We start from the raw sequence: 22212 nt of genomic DNA, 5'->3' as shown, positions 1-22212 counted from the left end.
GCTGGTTGCTTCCAATTGAAGGAATACCAACGTACCTCTCAGCATTTGCAATCTGCACAGAATAGGCAAAGAATATTTACTGACCTGCTGATTGTTTGTTTGCAGGTATATCTAGAGTGGTAAAGTGAAATATTTATATTTTGCATTTATTGGAAGTTTTTATTGGCCAGGCACAGTGGCTCATGCCTGTAATCCCCGCACTTTGGGAGGCTGAGGCGGACAGATCCTCTGAGGTCGGGGGTTCGAGACCAGCCTGACCAACATGGAGAAACCCCATCTCAACTAAAAATACAAAATTAGCTGGGCGTGGTGGCACATGCCTGTAATCCCAGCTACTTGGGAGACTGACGCAGGAGAATCTCTTGAACCCAGAAGGCGGAGGTTGTGGTGAACTGAGATCACGCCATTGCACTCCAGTTGGGGCAACAAGAGCGAAACTCCATCTCAAAAAAAAGTTTTTAGGCTGGGTGCAGTGGCTCATGCCTGTAATCCCAGTACTTTGAGAGGCGGAGGCAGGTGGATCACTAGGTCAGGAGATCAAGACTATCCTGGCTAACAGGGTGAAAGCCCGTCTCTACTAAAAAAAATACAAAAAATTAGCTGGGCATGGTGGCTGGCGCCTGTAGTCCCAGCTACTCAGGAGGCTGAGGCAGGAGAATGGCGTGAACCCGGGAGGCGGAGCTTGCAGTGAGCCAAGATGGCGCCACTGCACTCCAGCCTGGGCAACAGAGTGAGACTCCACCTCAAAAAAAAAAAAGTTTTTATTGTGGTAAAATCTACATGCCATTTATCATTTTAACCATTTTTAAGTGTACAACGCAGTGGTATCAAGTATATTCACTGTGCACCATCACCACTGCCCATTTCCAGGACTTTTTCATCATCCTGAACTGACACTGTGTACCCATTACACACAAATTCCCCATTCCCTCCTCAACCCTTGATAACCACTGTTTTACTTTCTTTGACTCTGACTACTCTTGATACATAAACGAGATACATGGAACCAAATAATTGCCATTTTGTGATTGGCTTATTTCACTTAGAATAATGGTTCATCCTCAAGGTTCATCCATGTTGTAGTATGTCAGAATTTACCTTTTTTAGGGCTGAATAGTATCCCTTTATATGTATATACCACATTTTGTTGATCCATTCATCTGTCAATGGACAACTGAAGTGTTTCCACCTTTTGGCTATTATGAATAATGCTGCTATGAACATGGGTGTGCAAACACCTGTTTGAGTCCCTACTTTTGGTCCTTTTGGGTGTATATCCAGAAGTGGAATCCCTGGATCCTATGGTAATTTTATGTTTAACTTTTTGAGGAAGCCGTACTGTCTTCCACAGCAGTTGGGCCATTTTACTTTCCCACCAACAGTGCTCAAGGGTTCCAATTTCTCCACATCCTTGCCAACACTTGTTGGTTTTTATTTTTTGAAAATATTTCAGTTTAAGGATGGAGCTGTGGTAATGCTAGGATAGCCTATTACATTAGCAGCTCATCTAGATAAGAAGAAAATTGTTGGGTGAATGAAGCATTAAATGAAATATTAAAGCCAGAAGCTTCAGCCTGAAGTCATTCTTTTTGGGCTCTTCAGTAGCATCACTTCTTTCTACTCCACCAAACACTGCGAGGCGGGCTCCTCTCAGGATCAGAGATGGAAAGGCCTCTTCTAGAGTTATGGGCCACTCCCTCTCTCCTAATGAGCAGAGCGGGAAGAGAGGCCGGGCACACTGACTTCTAGATAACCAGTTTCCTCACATCCCCGCCCACACCACAGTTTTGGCTTTTCAACAATAAAGCTGTCTCTCTATCCTAGGACTCTCTTACGGGGAACAGTAAAACTGCAACATGATCACGTACCCAAAGAGTGCATTCCCAGCAAGATATATTAGCAGCTGTTGCCTCTTTACATGATCTCTTCTCTCCCTCATTCCCCTAGCTACGGAAAACTTTCCATCTGAGTCCTTAGGAAAAGATGGAGGGTGTGTGAAATGAGAGACCGAGACATGCTGCCATCTCAGAAGGGCTTTATTTCTACTTCATCACGGTCTCATACAGACTCAGAGGCACCATCATGTGTTTCCATTTGGTATCCTCGTGACTTTTTGTAGTGTTTTCCCTTAAGAAAACTTTGAGTAAACTCTGTACATTGCCAGTTAATCTTTTCACAATAATTTAAAAATGTTGCTGTTGGATCATCGATGCAAGAAGACCAACAATAAAAGTACAGTACAAGGAAATTCACAACATATTACAGTGGAACAGACTGAGTCACATTTAGGTGATGGCGAGGACACAGTAGCGGTATATACATGCACCCGAAGACGTGCAAGCCAAGTAGGATAATAGAAGGATCATACAGTGAATTTTCTAAGCCCACTGAGGACTTTGTACCTTTTCAAAATCATCCTGTATCCCCTCCAGTATACAGAATATCTGTCTTGTCTACTGGCTTCATGGCTTCTTCACTACAAAAAGTTCACTGATCGGACAGTCTGAAGCATTAAAAAATTCTTAAAAAACAGTAACACTGACAAAATAAAATTAACTTAATCCACTCTAATTCAACATGGAAATAAACCGAACCAAAATGTAACAGTGCAAATTTAACAGAGAGGCAGTCAGGTATTGACAGCGAGGGTGTTCAGAATCTCTTAAAATGTACATTTTTTAAAACTTTTATTTTTTAAATCTATTTATACCTTATTTACCTTTTCGTTTAATATACTGTGTGTAAAAAAGATGGAGACAAAAATAGTTTTCTGAGCTATGAAAAAAATTAAGTTATTACAGGCACATTTACTGTTTCATTCTAGAAACATCTCAGTTTCACAGGTTGAACATTCAGCAGCTGTGTGTTTTTAAAAAACATTCTTTGACCTTGAGAAAACTAGATCTCTCCTTTTGGGCAGAGTTTTGTTCATGGTGATGGTGTGGTTATGCAAATTACAGTGAATTATACTGTGATAATCCATGCAAGCTTGCATCTCGGTGTGGCGGCTCCTCGGGCGGCTCCTCGCCACCATGCTCCTCCAAGGACGTCGGGTCTCCGGGTGACTGAGGCTGTGAGGCAGTGGGGGAATGTGGGGCCCAACGCGACGGAGGGCGACGGTTTGCTGGTCTCTCGGGTCTGGAGAAGCAGGGCTCTAGGGATGGAGCTAGTGCAGAACAAGGTAGTTCCTTCAGAGCCGAGAAAGGGAGACAGGGTTACTTAGACCGGCAGTGTCACCAGTGGATGATTCCCCCAAACACACTTCTCAACAGACTCAAGTGAGATGAAGTATAAACCACAGGCAACTCGTGAATATTAACTACTTTCTATGCTCATGCAGAATAACTTAAAATAATAAAGAATTCAACACAAATGATCAGTGACATGAATGGGAAGAGACCAATTATGATTAAACACAGCAATACTGTGAGATGAGTCAGCTTGCAAAGCTCCTTTAGAATTGGGCTGGGGTATACAGAAGACATGACAGAGTGACTGTGGCAGCGGTCTCCACAGGCCACTTCATCATATTCCTATCTGGTAGATCTCTTCATTTGGCCCTTTTGTATGATCTATTTAGCTACAGTGGACAAGTGAACCGGTCCTATAGGGCCTGGATCTACTGGGAGCCCACAAAGAGACCTCTGATTTCATTCAGCTGTGTTAGCAATGGTAGTCATCTTAAACGAACTCTGCTACTGTTTATTTGAAATTGACTGGGAGTAGATTAAACAAACTCCCACAACATGGCAAAAAATGCTGCAGGCAGAAATTTTAATTTGGGTCTAATTTTCTTTAATGACTGTTCAATTGCAGCAGCATTTTAAAAAAGCAGAATCAGAATGTACTGGTGGTTTTGTGTTTCAGGCATCCTGATGTTCTGAGAACAGGTGATGCAAGACACACTCAACCATGTGCAAACCACCTAGAATCCTTATTCTCAAGCTACTTTGTTTTTAAAGAATGTTGAGCTCCTTGTCCTTACTTTACATGTTACAAAACCAGGACACCCAAATTTGGAATTTGCTGATACACAGAAGTGTAAAAAGCTGTGGCATGAGGAAACTGAGTTGCCCAGCGTGGAGCCCGCTGGCTGGAATGACACTCAGACACTGGAAGCCGAGGTGAACTGAATGGAAGGCACAGGAAGGATGACAGAGAACAAGGACCCTCAAAGAAAGGAAGTGAGTTGGAGGATTTAAAAAGATGTGACAAGCAACTGAAATGACCAGGATGAGGACAGCCCAGCCAGTGGTGCAGGGGAGCAGCAGCGGGGGAAGGACAGACGGCTGCACGGAATGGACAGTGTCACTCGGGAGAAGATGGAACACGGCAGAGACAGCATGGCCCGAGGACAGCGTGGGAGCCACAGGCTTCCAGAAGAGCAATGGGGCGAGTGGTTTCCCTGCCTCCCTCTGGGGTCAGCAGAAAAGGAACAGTGGCCCTGGAGACTATGCTTCATGCTCCCTGCTGCTTTTGTGGCTGGAACTTCATATGGCCACAGGGAGAAGCTTCTGTTCCCAAAGCATTATGCTAACAGTACCGTGACAACCAGAAATACCTCTCCAGTTAAAACCCCACCAGTGCCACCAGCTACCAAGATGCAGACTAACCCAAGGTGCTCCTGTGTCCTCATCTCACTGCAGCCCACAGTGCTTGACTGGGACACACGGTTCGGGAATCTGTGTGTTTTGTGTCTGTGCTCCCCTTGTTGTAAGAGTAGTGTGTGTGTTGTGTATTGTGTATCTGTTCTGTGTGTGTTGTGTGTTGGTGAAGCTGCTGTCACAGGTTTATCTGACACCACTGTATCCCGTTCCTCCTGGCTGGTGCTGAAGGGCAGGCTTTTTATGAGACCATTTAGTACCCCCTCTTTGCCAGCCTCTGCTTGTGAAGGAAGAAACGTTGTGAGTCTGCATTCAAGGGAATGAACCTTTTCCTTAGTAACACACCAGCATGTTCAAGCAAATGATGCTGTGCTTTCCCGAGAAGCCACTGTGGTCGCTGCATGGCATGGTGTCCTGGGATGCTGCCCCGTAGCACGTTTCTGGGAAATGGCTCTCCCCATGTTCCCTGTCATCTTTTCATCGGGATACATCTGTTGTATTTGACAACAGATACTATTGTACTTAACACTTCGAGTTAAGGCCAGTGGATGAGGTGGGTGGATGACTATATCCTTGATCAAAAGTGTATCTTTTCTCATGTGCTTTGAGTCAGACTCTGAAAGCAATTCTGAGAGAAGTTCTCAAGATATTTGGAGTGGGGATGATTTTGTTGTTTATTCATCCAACAAATATTTATTGAGCATTTACTCTGTCGCCTACGGTGCTCACTTGGAAGGACAAGGTATATTTGGGTTCATTCCTTGTGGTACGGTTGTTGAAAAATGAAAAAAAGCCTTATCACATTAGGGTCACACCTCATTTCAGCACATGTCAGTACACGTATGTAACCAAAATGTTGACCAGTCCTGGGTGGCTGGGCCCAAAGACCCCCTCAGGCAAGACCCCTGTGCCTAGGATGTCCCCTCCTGGCCAGTATCTACTCAATTCTCTGAAAGCATATTGGCTGCAAATGTACAAAAGCGGAGAAATCTCAGCAGAATCTCTATAACCTAAAAACCCTTCTCTGCATTGAGTGGTCAACCCTCTAGCAGGGCAGATGAGTCTCTGGCCTTGTCAATCTGTTCCTGGGTTTAGGCAAACCTCCTGGAACTTGGGGTGAGCGAGGGTGCTGCCACCGGGCAGAACTCCCTCGGGTGATGAGTGTCAGGTGCCAACTGCGAGTTACACAACACGACCTCTCCAGACAGTTGGGAAACAAGGAAGAAAGCACTTACAGCGTGAGGCAGGCAGGGCTAGAGTCCCCAGGGGGCAGTTAGTAAGACAGTTTGGTTCTGGACAGAACAGACAGAGAAAGAAAAGAAAAGCAAGAAGGTTGGAAAGTGTTTTTTTAAACAGGAGAACAATAAAGGTTTAAAGTCAGCAAGCCCGGAGGTAGAGGACCGTCCCTCTCACTCAGGGATAGCCACCAGGAGAGACTTGCGGGCTCTCAGATCTAGCACATTCACTCCAAGGCTGGTGTGGGGAAGTGGCCAGGCGCTGGGCACACAGGCCTGCCCTCTGCCATCTGCCCAGAGAGGAGAAGGCAACTCCTTGGAGGAGCCACAGACCTCCCTCTAGTTTCTGTGCTTCCGAGTCACCCTTTAGCATTTAACATTTCAAACAGCATTCTGGCAAACAGAGATATGGAAATTGCATGACTGGTATCTAAAACAGAGACTATTATATGGCTACGTTTGTTTTGGTCACAACAGCCAAGCTACTGCCACTTACTCTAAAAAGTTCCCCTCACGTTTTCCACTTAGGGGAGGGAGGAATAGCCTTCCATTTTCAGATTCTTTCTCTTCACACTGGAACTCCTCATGGCTTCTCTCTGCACTGCTGAACTAATGCCATGGTGTCGAGAGAAAAAGAGGCCTGAGTGGCTTACGGGATGACAGTGCAGTGAGAAAGGCAGATTTCTTGTCACCTGCATCACTCCTGGGTGTGGATGTCTGAGTGAACATTCAGGGAAAGATTCCGCAACAGGGCACTGGGTGGGCTTGGAATCAGAAGTAGTCCTGGGGATTTGGGAATGCATACCTAGAACTACTGCATAATTTATGGAGCAGTGGGAAGGGGTTGCAATGGCCTGAATGTATTACATTAATTCAGGAACAATCCCACTGGAATCTAGAACAAGCAAAATTTCAACAGAAATGGAAAAAAGAGCCCGTGGTATTTAGATGCTGCCGATGAGTGCTCCACGCCTGCTCTGAGTCCCTGCAACCGTGCTTCCTTCTCATCATCTCTTGTGGTGGCAAACACACCAAGTGAAGAGAAAATCTAAATGAATACTTTACGGAGGACAAAAGGGGTTGGGCGCCACTTTGTACTGATAAAACCGTTTTCATGCCATAATGCTGGGATTCCATCAAGAACCTATTTTTGCTTGCAGGATTCACTATTCGTAATTCAAAGCATTTTTTTTTGGTTCCTAAAAAATAATTTCTATTTGGTGTGTAATATAAATAGACAATACAGACACAGCCGGTTAATGCTTTGCGACATAGCCCCAATTTCAACTGAGATTCAGAGCCCTAAGAAGGCAGGGCACTCACATATAAACAGACCCTTCCACGACAGGAGGACTTACCTGAGGACCCCAGAAGGATGGGGTAACAGTAGCCCAAAGAAGACACCATTTGTCACCTGAGAACATTCAACCAGCAGTTTGTCCTCAAAGCATGCAAACAACTTTATCACAAAGACTCAGATCTTGGAATATGTAGGCCATGTATTCTCAATATTTGTATTAGGTGTGAACCATATGGAATTGCCATTTCTGTAAGCCACTGGCAGTTCCACAGGTCTGACCTATTCAGATTTCAAGCCTGCATTCTGAGTTAAACATTCACTGGTGGGCCAAACTGGGAAGCTAGCCATCATTTACCCTCTTGTGGGAAACATGGGCCAGGTGAAACAGGCAATACACCTTCCTCCTCTCCCTGCCCATGAAGCCAGGGCTGCTCGGGTCCTGGCGAGAAAGCAGTGGGCAGACCAGGAGCAAGCTGCCGTCCTCCTCCTCCTCTGACCCCTCCCATCTGCAGGAGCAGCCTGGCTCAGAGAGTGCTCATGGGGCCAGGTGTTCCCAGTGTGGAGCCTGTCCATCCGGACTCCTGGCGAGTTGGAATCACTCGCTGGACAGACACGTCCTCTCTGTGCTGCACAAACCACAAAGTGGCATCACCATAGCCATCACCACCAGCATCATCATCAGGCTTTCATTTTGCTCACTGTTGAAGTGGAAATGGGAAGCGTTTTGTAAAGTGGTGTACAAAAACACCACATGTGGATATGCATCAGAACCCAATTCATAGTGGATTGATTTGTAATATCAAGGGCAATAATGATAATCATATTAGGGCAAGATTTTGATTTTGTCTATTTGTTTCACTTGGTTTTACTGCTAGGGGGGCTCATGGCCACAAAGAGGGTAAGTGATTTGTGAGCTGCCAGATGGCTGTTTTGTAAGGAAGCCAGCCCAGGAATCAAGATCTTGTGGCTCCTGATGAGATGTGCTCGTGCTCATGTGGTCCAGACCCTCTCCAGCTCACCTCATGCTGTCACATATGAAGGTCTGCGGTATGCAGAAAGCCTGACACAACTATGCCATAGTTTGTACATGTGCACAAATTCACACAGAAAGAAGGCAAACTAACCCCAAATGAAACGCCCTGATAAATAAGGATCAATCACTTAGACTGGTGACAGAACCCAAATCAAACCATGGACTATATGATTTCCCAAGGACAATCAAATAACATTTTCTTTAAAAAAGTTGCTCAGGGTTTTTTCTGCCTATTCTATTCTCCCATAAACCTAACACCTCCCCAGCTCCTGACAACCAATCATGGACGATTCCTGAGATCAAATGACAGAGCACAATCCCAAGTCCCAACCTGCCCCACAGCTAAAGGGAAGAGCTGGTGGAGAAGGGTGTGGGGCACTCAGCATTCATTACCTCCATGGGCCCTGGCTCGGCTGTGTCCCCCAGCGAGTGGCTGTCGCTGTGGAGACCCGGGGGCCCGTGGGCAGCCTGCCTCCTCTCCTCCTTTAAGGCATGTTCCAGCAGCTTCTTATTGAGGATCCGGGCCACGTTCTCAGTGAGGGTGTAGCCAGGGGGAGCAGATAAGTCCTGCCTCACTGGGGTGCCCTCTCCCCCGTCCTCCCTGCACATCTCTGAGCCCACCCCAATGGGGCTAGGCGACCTTCCTCGGGAATTGGTGCCTGTTTCCTGGCCTGGGCCCAGCTCTGGTGGGGGCTCTGCTGAGCGAGACCGACTGCCGGCCCGCAGCCCCTTCTGGAAGGGGTCCTGCACCACGGGGCTGTGGTCAATGATGTTGAAGAGGCTGGAGAGGCCATCGTTAATGGTGGTGTGCACGGGGCTCTCCCTTGTGGTGGTGGAGCGGGCCCAGGCTGACTCACTGTACCCTTTCTGGGCCATCCCTGTTGAAGTCCTGTTATTTGGCTGGTCAGCTTTGGGGAGGGGCTTCCTCTGCAGCTTGGGAGAACCATACTTGGGGGAGCAGCATGTGCGTTCAAACTTGGCCTGCACCTTTTCGATGGCAGGGGCCACCTGTCTGCTCCTAAGGCTCCGGGAAGGAGACGACACGGGTGTAGCACCGCCCCCAGCCTTTGGTGTGAGACACTTGTGGGGGCTGCTGGTGACACCGCTGCCACGCAGGGCTTCAGTCTGCAAGCCCACACTGATGGTCTGAACAGTCTGGGTCCCCATTGTCCGGGACCCATTGGTCTGGCAGGCCATGTCCTTGACTTGCAGCTCGCCAGGGCCAGAGCAGATGGCATTCCTGACAGAGAAGGCCACCTCCTTCATGTCATCACTCAAGTTCTTGGACATCTCCAGGCTGTGCAGTGGGGAGGCAAACCCCAGGGAGGTACAGAGGGGACTATCAAGGGGGCGCCGTGCCCCCTCCATATAGTCCCGGGAGTGCCTGGGGGAGGTGCAAGGCCACCTGCTGAGCATGGGTTCTGGAGGGCCACCCTTGGTGTCTCCCAGGCTCCCTCTGGCTCTGCTTGTGGGAAAGGGACCCTCGCCACCCGCCGCCGTGATGCTGTCGACCCTGCGCACGGCAGGTGGGCTGTGTAACACGCGCACCCCCGACTGCTCGGTGAGGACATGGCTCCGCAGCGGCTGCTTCTGGCAGTGCTCTGGGCTGGTCATGGTGTCCGTGGTCATGGTGACACTTGTGGTCAGGTACCAGGAGGAGTCGGGGAAAGGCTCTGTGCTGTCCTCGTGCCCTGCGCGCCCCACCTCGGTCCTGTCGGCCCAAAGGTCCGGCCCCCCACCATTGTGGCCCCTGTTGGGTGTGTAGTCCCAGCTCTTGTTGAACTCCTCAATGTACTTGAGGTCGTCTGGAGACAGGGGTGGGGTGATGTCCTCCTTGCTGCTGGTGGACGGCAGGCCCTTCTCAGGCAGGAAGGGGGAGATGTCCATTAGACGCTGGAACTCAGACATGGAGGACACGGACACCGCCCTGGGAAAAGCAGAAAAGAGGGTGTCAGTACCTGCCAGGGAGCCTCTGACACACCACAGCACCCATGTCCTGCCCTGCATGAGAAGTGTCAGTGAAGGTACCCGCTTCCACCCACACCAGGAGAACACTTTCAGCTGCTCATGTGCTGCACTCACAGACTTACCCTGTGGGCATTTATTGGACTCTATGTGGCTCTGGAATTATTCCTGAAGCCTTGCATGGGTTAGAATTTAATATAACCAACTCTGGCTCACACCTGTAATCCCAACACTTTGGGAGGCCATGACAGGAGAATCACTTGAGGCCTCAGTGCCTCAGTGAGAATTCTCAGGAGACTCACTCAGACCACAACCGAAGGGTGAAGATGGTGAGCCATGGCGACGGCCAGGTTTTGGCAAGCTGCCACCCAACGGATATAGATTTGGTGTGGATTCTTCCAGGTGTTAGCACCTTCAATTTGCCATGAGTTCGCTGAATGCCTCTCACATGCCCGGCAGGTGCTGCAGGGGTGCCAGCAATGCTTCCAGGCTAAGACAGAAAGTGGCTGGAGTGCTTGGGCATGACTACCACCAGGGCAAAGAAGTGGTGGTCAGGAACGGGGCTGGGGCTGGCTGTGCCTGCTGGCTCTGGCAACAGAACCTCTTTGGCCTGGAATCCCTCCAGCTGGGGTGGGATAGGGAGATGAGGTGTCTGTAGACTCACTGTCCAGATTCTTATAGGACATACTGACATTCCTTTCACCCCACAAAGCACAGGCTTAAACCTAGGGATCTAAACTAGTGCAGGCCTTGTGGAAGGGGTCCCAGATTGAGTGTATGGACCACTCCTCCATAGGACCTATTGATGATGATGAGGCCAGAATTGGGGTCTGCTCCGAGCAAGTCCCTGTACCGTGTGCACTGGTACACAGAACCAGCAAAGCTCTGGGCAGCTTTGCTGACAGCTGGCTTCACCTTGGGGGCAAGGCACCCGTCCGTGTGGTCAGCACTATGGGGTAAAACAGCAGGCTAAAAATGACATTGTTAGGCATTCCATCTTGTTATCTTTTTGTTGTTAGAAATAATCTACAAACTGTCCAGTGGTGCTTTGAATAACTGCAAGCTGGCTATATCCAGTGCCAGAAAGGAAGGGGAATGGTAGGGATGGGTTGATTTGTCCCAAGGTCATGAGCTTTCCAGCAAGTATGAATTTCCTTCTTCTCAATTCAAGGAGTTGCTGAGTTAATAATGAGTTTCAGAACACTGTTTGCTGGGGACTGTAAGTGCCAAACACATGCCAACACCCTGGTCCTTTCCACATTTCTGTGGACATAGCTCATCTAACTCCCACTTTTGCCCACAGAGGAACTGTCTCAGAGTTAAATCAGTGGCACCTACCTGGGTGGGAACTCGGTGCCTCTGGGGCATGGATGGATATGGTGGAACAGAGATGATAAAGACACAGAAAGCAGAGGCATTAACCTCAGCAGTGGCCAAAGCAAACAAAACCATGATGAGAAAACCCAGGACCCATCTGGAGCGTGTGTAGGCGCTTGCAGGTGCATCGAAGAGAGTACGGTGGAAACATACCGGGCAGTCGGAATCAGAGGAAAAGGGGATGGTTGGGAGGGCACATCCAGTTTTCAGTTTGGACATTTCGAGATATATATATATATATTTTTCTTTTTTCTTTTTTTTTTGAGACGGAGTCTGACTCTGTCACCCAGGCTGGAGTGCAGTGGCGCAATCTCTGTTCACTGCAACCTCTGCCTCCCGGGTTCAAGCAATTTTCTTGCTTCAGCCAATATTTACATTTTACAACAAGCATGTGTTACTTTTGAAAGCATAAAGCTTGATGGCTTGAGTGGTGAAGTACAGTTGCTCCAAAGCCTAACTGGAAACACTGACGTGGCACTGCTGTGAGTGGGGAAGGTAGGAGGGTGTAATGACTAAACTGTTTACTGTTTGTTTTGTGCCATGTGCTGCTTTCATTCTGTGTATTAACATATGTAAGCTGCAAAAAAAAAAAAAAAAAGATAATCAAAATACCTCCTGTATACAGATGAGGAAACTGAGGCAGAAAGCAGTTGAGTAACCTACCCACGGAGGCAGAAGCGACTTAAATCCAGGCAGTTTGGGCTGCGCACGGTGGCTCATGCCTGTAATCCCAGCACTTTGGGAGGCTGAGGTGGGTGGATCACCTGAGGTCAGGAATTCGAGACCAGCCTGGCCAACATGGCGAAACTCTGTCTCTATTAAAATACAAAAATTAACCGGGTGTGGTGGAGTTTGCCTGTAATCCCAGCTATTCGGGAGGCTGATGCAGAATTGCTTGAACCCAGGGGTCAGAGGTTGCAGTGAGCCAAGCCTGTGCCATTGCACTCTAGCCTGGGAGACAGAGCGAGACTCCATTTCAAAAATAAATAAACAAACCGACCAACCAACCAACCAACCCAGGCAGTTTGGCTCTAGAGCCTGAGCTCTCAAGTACTGCCCTGTACCACCCAAGAAAGACCAGAGAAGACAGCGTGAAGGACAGAAGTGTGCCACAGGCACGGCTAGGTGCTGCAGAGATCTGGCAGAGAGCAAATGGGAAGGGGACAGTCATTCACAGACTCGAAGTTCAGAGGAAAATCAAGGATGAGGTGATCTGGAAATGCTGAATTGCCTGAGAAGAAATTTCATGTAGAAGAAATGGTATGTATTCATTTGGAGAATGAAGAAAAAGTAAAACTGGAGGAAATTAAACTGGGGAGGAAAAAACTGGTGTGTAACTAACAACCACATCAACCACTATATATCTTCTTCAAGGACTACTGCCAGAAAATATTTTAATAAATTCTCTTAGTGGAGCTTTTAAATACAGTGTATAAAGCGTCTCACAGCATACAAAAGAGAGTTTTCCCAGACTTCAAATGAGAAAAAAGGTTTCCATGGACCTTTCAAAAACCACTAAACACAAACATTCCTTTGTATACATAACACAACGACAACTGGAAAGTCCTTACCATAAAACTCATACACGTGTGACACAGCATGTCTAACTTCTTTGTTAATAATCAAAAATACCATGTTTATGAAATGAATAATAAAGCAGCCACTTCTTCAGAAATGGCATAATTTTAAGTCATTTTGAAGAGAGTGGTAAAATAGACGGCACTGACAAAACAAAATTTTAAGACCAAGACATTTTTATTCTAGTAATCTATTATTTTCATCAATCTTACTTACCTTTGAAGATTTCCTTTGTGATTTTCTTCTTCCTATAAAGAAGAAATAACTTCATCTGAATCAGTTAATTTTGGTTGCCTAGAAGCCCTGAATATACTTAAGTGATTTGTTTGCTCTGCACCCCCAGGAAAACACCATTTAAAATGTGCACTGAGGCCAAGCTCTGGTTAGGAGTGCTACTGCTCTGAGGCCTTTGCAGTACAATCATCAAAGCGAGTCCACAGCATGATGAGGGGCTGGAGCTTCTGCAGTCCAGGGAGAAGCCCACATGAGTGAGAACAACTGGCTATAAACTTTGTCATGGAGCAGGTGGCTCTTCTGTGCTTCCTCAAAGGATCTCACCGACTACACGAATTTCAAAGCGGGATTTGTAACAACCTAAATGTGAGAGTGAGACTGAGAGAGAGAGAGAGAGAGAGAGAGTGTGTGTGTTATGTTAGAGAGGAAGATGGAAGGTGACAGAGTAACATCAGTGGTCCCAATCTTGCTGTAGAAGTTGGCATGACATCCTTAGACTTGGGCACTTGGTTGGCTTTAAACATTCCCATTTAGAATCAGTGGCAAAGCTACAGTGCCTTCCCCTTTAAGAAGAATGATAGCTGTGTTTGTAGACAACAACATAAACACAAGGTTGTCTACTGAGAAAACACTCTTGTGCTGATGTGGTTTTGAAGCAGCAAGCCTCTGACTAACAGTAATGGAAGCATATTTTTCAAGACAGTAAATAGCAAGGGGTACCCTTCCCCTTAGTGAGCATGCCCCTTGTCTCTGCCATGCAGGTTCCAGTGGGCTGGAACCCACGCACAGGCTCCTGACCCCACCCCACGTTACCTCTACTATGTAGTTGGACTGTACAAGATTGCCAATAGATCAGACAGGGTGGGACTGTAGCGATGTCCTATCAACCTGATACACATTGCTGAGGATAAGGCATTTGACCTTACTGATGTGAGTGAAATATAATTTCTGCATATTTCAACAACACTATTTGATATGAACTCTTCTAAGTCTTAAGTGTTTAGGAGACCAAATGATAGCTGCAGCAACTGTTGAACTGCTTCACAGGTAATGAGTCCTAGAATCAACTTTTTTTTTGGATGGAGTCTCGCTCTGTTGCCCAGGCTGGAGTGCAGTGGCGCGATCTTGGCTCACTACGAGCTCCGCCTCCTGGGTTCACGCCATTCTCCTGCCTCAGCCTCCCAAGTAGCTGGGACTACAGGCGCCCGCCACCACGCCCAGCTAATTTTTTTGTATTTTTAGTAGAGACGGGGTTTCACCATGTTAGCCAGGATGGTCTCGATCTCATGACCTCATGATCCGCCCGCCTCGGCCTCCCAAAGTGCTGGGATTACAAGCGTGAGCCACCACGTCCGGCCCTAGAACAACTTTTAAAACAAGGTTTTAAAAATATGAAAACCAGAAAAACATAACTAACGCTGTGCCATGGAAATGTCTACAGCTTAGCTCACCCATTTGGTGGTCTAATTTATGTAAGGTTTCTAAGTGTTGGATTTTTTTCCCTTTGCCCAGAATGTTTTTGGTTATTAGTTTTCTAGAATCAGAAGACTGTACTATTATTTCAAGAAAAGTTGAGGCTGGGTGTGGTAGCTCATACCGGTAATCTCAGCACTTTGGGAAGCCAAGGCAGACAGATCACTTGAGCCCAGGAGTTTGAGACCAGCTTGGGCAACATAGGGAGACCCTGTCTCTACTTAAAAAATAAAATAAAATAAATTAGCCAGGAATGGTAGCATGTGCCTGTGGTCCCAGCTACTCAGGAGGCTGAGGGGGAAGGCTCAAATGAGCCTGGGAGGTCAAGGCTGTGGTGAGCCATTTTCGGACACTACACTCCACCCTCGGCAAGAGAGTGAGACCTCCATCTCCAAAAAAATAAAAAAGGAAAAAGAAAAAGTTGAGCATATACACTTCCCAGAATTATTTACTTCCTCTTGTGTGTTTTATGGGACACACTTATTTGTGAGACCTTCCTTTTGTATAGGACTCTAGTCCAGTATTTCTAAACCTGAAACAAGGGGGCAAAGTTAAACTTGACAGCAGAGCATGCTAATTTAGGGTGAAGCAAAACCCTTGGTGTTGTGAAGATTTCATTTTTACTCAATTCGGAGGTTGCTGTACGCAAAAGTGCTGGAGCCTGCCAGGAGAGGAATCTGGCAGATGCCTCTTAGGTTTCATGACGGCTCTCTCATTCCACAGTAGTTAACTAGGATGGACAAAACCTGGCTGACCTCAGGAAGGCGGTTCCTGAACTCCCTCTCGGGCCTGTGGGCTGGTGGCTCTTCTGGCTCGTCATCCAGGGACAAGGCATCCAGGTAGAGATTCTCACTGGCTGAGCACCTGTCCGACTCCTTCAGCTTGGACAGCGGCCGGTCTTCAAAGGGGATGGAGTCGGCGTCTGCACAAGGCCACATGGCCACAGGACGGGGCATGCGGAGGCTTCCCTGGTGGGGAAAGGGGCGAACGCTGCCGTCTTTTTGATCACAGAGGAAACTGCCACCTTTCTGGGGACTGTTCTCTTTCTGCAAGTTGACAATTTTAAAAATGAAAATAATCAGCCTCACATTTCTGTCTGATGGTCTCCCTAAGAACATCGTTTCTCCACAGTTTGCAATTACACAAAGATCAGTTTGAAAAATATTGTGAGAAGCAAATGTTCTTAAAGTTCTGATCTTAATTTCAAAATGTAACACAACATTACAGATGCCTTACAAAACCCACAATTTTATCTGGCCCAAAAATCTGCATTAACCACACACAAGCATGGTGAACTCTTTCTGACACCAATATATGTGTTATTGTACATAACTCTGAGTGTTGTGCTCATGGGAAATTCTACATTTATTACTATTTTTTAATCTAATACTGTTAAAGAACATGTTTAAAACTCTCTTTGGAACTTCCTTCAGAAGTAAAGACATACTCAGTGGAATACTATCAGTGATAGCAAACTTCTGAGTGTGAATCTGATTTTCCTAACTAGCCCCAGGGCATGTGGAACAGGTCCTATCAGTAATTCAAGTGAGCAAACTTGAGTTTGTAACCATTTGGTGTTAAACATAACTTACACTTTATTTGAGAGGATAAAAACTTAGCTATAAAGGCAAGTAAAGATCTGGTATGACTGAGTGAAGAAAAAAAAAAGCCACATTACATTAGAGTCATACTTTTTTCCCTGACTTGGTTGAACTCAAGAAGCGGTAGTGGGCAAGCACAGGGCCACCTGGAATTAGACGACCTGAGGTGGAACCACAAATGTGTGGCTTGCTGGTTTGCAGGCAGGTGCAAGTTCCCGACTCTCCTGAGCTCAGTTTCCTTATCCGTAAGATAGGCTGTGCACGTGGGCTCACTGGAGTCATGCTGTCTAGGGGGAGCCCAGCCCACATAAAGGCATTATGCCTTTCCGGGCCGTTTTGCGGCACTAGATGGAGATTTCGTGGAGGTGGCTCAGGAAGGGAGCCCATATGAAATCACAAGAACTGCTGAGGCAGGCAGGCAGGCAAACGGCTTGCAGGGCACACGGCCTCCCTCCCCAGAGGAGCCTTCACCAGCTTCCACTCCATTCTCCTGATCCCTCCTCATTGCCTCCTTTTCTAAAACAGCCACAGAAAGCACAACTGAGACCTGAAGCTATTTCCGCCTATGAATCTTTAATGGGGCCTTTATTGGATGACAAGCTCACACTACTGGATTGACTGCTCTTTTGAATAAGTCAAATATCTGAACGATGAAAGTGACATTTGGATTTGACCTGAAGGAGTGGCCAAATAATGATTTGAAGTCCTCAAGCGCTGAGACTGTTCCAGGAAATTCTAAAACCTCCTTGAATGCAGATCAATTCATTTTTTTTTTTTTTTAAGCATCACTACAAACTGCATCTCTGTGTCCTAATTTGAGCATTCATCCACAAGTTGGACGTAAATATGGTTTCTGTATAGTCAGGAAGAAAGCCATATGAGACAGTAAAGACAAAAGGATGTTTGCTCATTGTTAGTAATTTCTAAGGTGGCAGAACAGAGATTTATCTTTACCTTTGAGAAAGATGGAGTCTGATGCAGCCAAAGCTTACATGGTAGCATCTGAGGCAGTTCACAGTCAAATTAGGGACCCAGCAAAACCTAAAAACTCTACGTTTTAGCTCTGCCCCTCTGCTGTCTCCTCCTCCTCCCTGATGATGACACAGTTCTTTGCAGTTTTCTTAAAGATGCTAACTGCTTTCTTCAAAAAAAAAAAAAAAAAAAAAAAGGAAGGCTTTTTATATGTTCATTTAATGCATGTCGGCACAATTTAGTTTCAACACATGATCATCTCTAAGCTATTTTGGGCAAGAAATTAAAATGCAAGAATCCCATCTGAAGCTGCAAATGTGCACTGAGGGTGTGAGTGAAGGGGGAAAAGAATGACTAAAGAGGAGAGCTATGAACAAGCACCTTCTAACTCAGTAAAGTAGGATTTCAAAAATAAACCCAGGCAGTCAGGAGCAACTTGTACTCAAGCTGCTAAGTGTTAGGTTTCCTAAAAATGAACTGGAGTGGTTGTGGTGGAGATATCTGCTGCTAAGATGCCTCTGGGGTGCTGTAATAGAACGAGTCCTCAGAGGGGGAGGGTTTCCTATAGGAGTCATTTCAGCCAGCATCAGCACCTACTTGCAATCTTGCAGTAAAACAACTTTTAATGCAAGTCGAACATTTTAAAGATTTGTATTTTAATACAGGAAACAATAAACCCTCGAGAGTGTCACCTTCCCCAGACTGGTAGAAAGAAAAAAGGCCACTTTGTAAACGGGTTTTAAAAGAATGGATTTTTTAAAAGAATGGCAGCTGATTTAAGAAAGTTACTGGAAGGAGAATGAATGGATGACACTTTTTAGCTTGATAAGTACAGCAAATATAACAGCAAGTTTTACATCATCTGCATGTTAACTGGGAACTCAACAATTCTAAGGAGAAATGTAGTGTGACTCCATGAAAGTCTCCTACCCCCACCCCACAATCAAACTTGGATTGAGACAAGAGATGCTGATAAGAGATAAAATGCGTTATATGACCTTAGCCACATTCCCACAGTCATACATCACATAACATGCCTCCTGTGGTGCAGAAATTATGTAGGAATTTAATGACACCAGACAAGTATGAAGCATGTGTTCTGAAAGTGGAAAATGGATTTAGTGTTACTGCTTTCACCATCTGTGTTAGGTTATCACAGTCAAGGTTATATTATATGGCTTACCAAGTAGTCAAATATTGAGAGTATACACTGTGAAGAATGTTCAGTTACATCTCTCATTTATCTACGGAGTATGTAGCTAAAAGCTAAACGAACAAGCAACCCAATAACTGATAAATGAACAAAATCTATATACACCCATACACACTTGAACCAATATCCTCTTTTCAGGAAGTCTGGTTAATGCCTATAATTGCTTTACCTCATTTTCAGGAATGGGGCACTAAGATTTAAGAAATCTTCTTTAAAAATGTTTAATATTTTGGGGAAAAGGCCAGATTTAAAAGCCACAATTGCATGTCTGAAGCATCAGTTCATTTGTCACCAATCCTCTTCTAAAAACAGCAATGACATCATTGTACGAAAACGGTGGGATCCATCACACAGATTTCAAGAACAGATGCATGCCCGAAACTCACGTGTTTCAGATCTATGATGCTCAAAGATGTCCACCTTGAGGACTGGGTTCTGAGGCTGTCAGTTTGGCTGAACTGTTTCAATACTGATAACTTGGAATTGGAGGTCAGCTCCTGACCACACTACCTTTCCAAAATATAGTATCAAAATGAGGCTGTGGCTCATCTTTAAGTCACTGACTTTTCAAAAGTTGAGTATCACCACATGTATCTAATTTTTCCTTTACTAGAAATTCTTCATTCCCAAAAGTAAAAATAAAAACCTAAAAGACTTGCTTAATTTATATCCAAGGTGTGACTTCCCAAAGAAATGAAGCCTGTGACAAGTCCAACAAGCCACCATGGCTAACAGGTGAAGGGCACTCTAAAGCGGGCATGGCAGGGATCATGATGGCCTCACTGGGGTACAGGAGGGATGTAAAAGTGAGTGGCCCTAGAGCACGGGCCAAGAATGAAGCTCCCTGGCGACAAGTTGCCTGGAGTTACTGTGACACCGGTCAACGAAGTTGGATATAATAAATTAGTGGCCATTTTTAAAGAATATATGCCACTTCCATCCCTAAAATTTCCACCTAACCATAGAGCACAGACACACAGGAGATTTAATACAGGAGACTCTTCACAAGTGCTGCATTTCCAAGCCAGAAAGGAAATGGCCAGCATTCCTCTTGATAGGATTTAGGGAATATCAAAGATTAGTAAGGTGACTCATTTGTGTAAGTGGTCAAACCTATGAAGCGTTTCAGCTTTTCTATCTGCAGTGTACTTTCCTTCTTTGGTTTTTCGGAGACGGGGTCTCGGTCTGTCACCCAGGCTGGAATGCAGTGGGGATCGTAGCTCACCTGCAGTGTATTTTATTCTTCTTAGTGGTTTCCAAGCCAAAGGCTCTTGATAAGTACAGCAAATATAACAGCAAGTTTTACACCATCTGCATGTTAACTGGGAACTCAACAATTCTAAGGAGAAATGTAGTGTGACTCCATGAAAGTCTCCTAACCCCACCCCGCAATCAAACTTGGATTGAGACAAGAGACGCTGATAAGAGAGATAAAATGCGTTATATCACCTTAGCCACATTCCCACAGTCATACATCACATAACATGCCACCCAGGGATATGTCTTCAGCCCAGCCCTTTTCAAGTCCCAGTGCCTGTGATGACACACACCTCAAATCCAACCTGTCTCCTTTCCATCCCAACTGGTTCTCTCTCTGTGTTCCTGTCTCAGTGATGGCCCATCGCCCAGGCACCCGTACTAGAAACCTGAGAGCCGTGCGAGGTGCCTGTTGCTCCACGGCGTCTCATGAACCGGCCACCAGGCCCGGCCACTTTTTTACCATTTAGTTCATTCTGCCTCCCTCCCTATCCAACATATGCATACACTCACCTTTGTCATTGTACCTGCATAACACAGGCACCATGTCTATGGATAATAGAGCACATTTTTCAAAAGGCTCTATGGGTATTTAAAATAGAGTAATGAGGTTATTTTTCTTGAGCTCAATTTCTTACTGATTAATACATTTCCTTGAGACCTCATAAATTTATAAGTGTGTGACTGGCTGAAATAAACAAAATGTATACTATGTAAAAATCCAGCCAAGGAAGAATTCCAAATCTTCATCAATTTAATTTGTGTAACCCTCAGGAACTACTGCAACTATGCAAACTGTTTTAAGTCTGATGCAATGCAGAGAATGGTTATATTGGCAGAAAAATGACTACCCCCCTCCTCCCCAAATTCATCTGAGTTTCTGAATTGTTTGTTTAGCTGAAGATGATGAGCTACCAGCTACCTCTCTTGACTATGGTCCATCTAATCACAGCTCAGCAATATCCACAGCAGGAACACTCACCAGCAAACAGCCTGACTTCCACCTGAATTCACCAATTTCTTTTCTAATGACAACAATTCCATTCGAGTTGGAGCAGTCACTGTGACCACATCTTTAGTGACAAACTTAAAAGTTATAGTTTGTTTTCAACTGAATAAGACCTGAAATAACCTCTTCTTTCCAGTTTAGTCTTTAAATTCCTTTAAAACGTTATCCGCCCCCCACAACCCCCACCCACCCGGCTCTGCCACTACCACATGTACACATAGGAGAGTTACCTATGAACTTTGCAATGAAAAGATCTGTGTCACGGAGAGGCATGCGCCTAGGTCTCCAACACAAGCAATTCTAGTATTTCTCGCTCTTCCTTTGGAAGCCCATGCATCCTGATGCTGCAAGGACCACGAAGCAGCCTAGTGTTTTTGCTTTCTGGGTCCAGTGAGTAGTCTACACTCTGTGCCTATGCTCCAGGGCCCCGGGGTGCCTCCTTACCTGCTCTATCCTCCACAAGAGTTCCTTCTTCTGCCGCTCCCACTCCTGCCGATCTCTGTCCAGGCGGTCGAGAAGTTCCACCTTCTCCCGGTTCCAGTTCTTCTCGCTGTGATGGATCTGCCAGCGCAGGTCCATGACCAGGCTGTGACTGTCAGCCAGGAGCTTCTGGTGCACCTCTCTCTCCTTCAAGGCCCCCTTGCTCTCAGCGGAAGAGCCTAGTTCTCCCAACTTGTTCTCAGTCTTCTCTTCCAGCTGTCAAGGAGAACAGACTTAGGAATTCCCTCTCTGACAAGTCTTGCATTCAAGGATGAAGTCTCAGCACATTTACATGTGATCCCTGGAAACATGTTTAAACCAAGATTTGACCAATCCCATAGTATAAACAAATTTTATTTTTAAAGTCCTAATTAAGAGCGCTTGACACAGACAGTCACAAAGAATGTTAAGCGGTGAGTAAACTGAGCTTCCCATGGCCAGATTCCCCGCTCCACTTTCCTAGTCTAAGTCACCACTATCTCTTGCCTGTACTTCTGTGTAACTCCTTGTGGGCAGGTACCATGTCTGTCCCTACATCCTTAGCTCCTATACGGAACCTAGGGATGGGACAGTGACAGAACCTAATAGTTTTCAATAAATATTTGTCAAATACCCAGGAGGTTAAATATCAAAACCAAACAAGATTCTCCATCTTATGTACTCAAACTTGTGAAAACCAAAGAGAAGACCTTAAAAGACAGGGAAAAATGACACATGTCATAGAGGCACAAAGACGAGAATTCCAGGAAGACTTCTCATCAGAAACTTTGCAAGTCAGAAGATGATGGAGTGGCCATCTAAAGTGCTGCAAGAAAAACGATCTCAACCCAGACACAATTCTGTACGCAGAAACAGTATCTTTCAAAGAAGAAGGAAAACAC

At 45.9% G+C, this 22212-nt stretch overlaps 1 protein-coding gene across 14 annotated transcripts in view; it reads right to left on the bottom strand.

Annotated features, from left to right (window-relative positions):
* Positions 1 to 2018: 2018 nt before the first annotated feature.
* Positions 2019 to 22212, bottom strand: part of MTCL1 (microtubule crosslinking factor 1) — a 126913-nt gene continuing 106719 nt past the window's right edge. For 11 of the 14 annotated variants that reach the window (XM_058438639.1, XM_058438640.1, XM_058438644.1 and 8 more), the window contains 5 exons: positions 21296 to 21547; positions 15555 to 15851; positions 13309 to 13340; positions 8566 to 10099; positions 2019 to 3188 (listed from right to left, as the gene is read on the bottom strand). In XM_058438639.1, the coding sequence (XP_058294622.1) occupies positions 2955 to 3188; positions 8566 to 10099; positions 13309 to 13340; positions 15555 to 15851; positions 21296 to 21547 (2349 nt within the window). In that variant the 3' untranslated portion in view covers positions 2019 to 2954. Of the gene's footprint in view, positions 3189 to 5839; positions 5897 to 8565; positions 10100 to 13308; positions 13341 to 15554; positions 15852 to 21295; positions 21548 to 22212 lie in introns of all 14 variants that reach the window. The other 3 variants (XM_032152790.2, XM_058438643.1, XM_058438641.1) reach the window with 3 other exon arrangements.

Source organism: Hylobates moloch, unplaced genomic scaffold, assembly GCF_009828535.3.
Source record: "Hylobates moloch isolate HMO894 unplaced genomic scaffold, HMol_V3 SCAFFOLD_5, whole genome shotgun sequence".
Lineage (NCBI taxonomy): Eukaryota > Metazoa > Chordata > Mammalia > Primates > Hylobatidae > Hylobates > Hylobates moloch.
The sequence above is the reverse complement of the archived record's forward strand: the minus strand, read 5'-3'. Positions and strand labels throughout refer to the sequence as shown.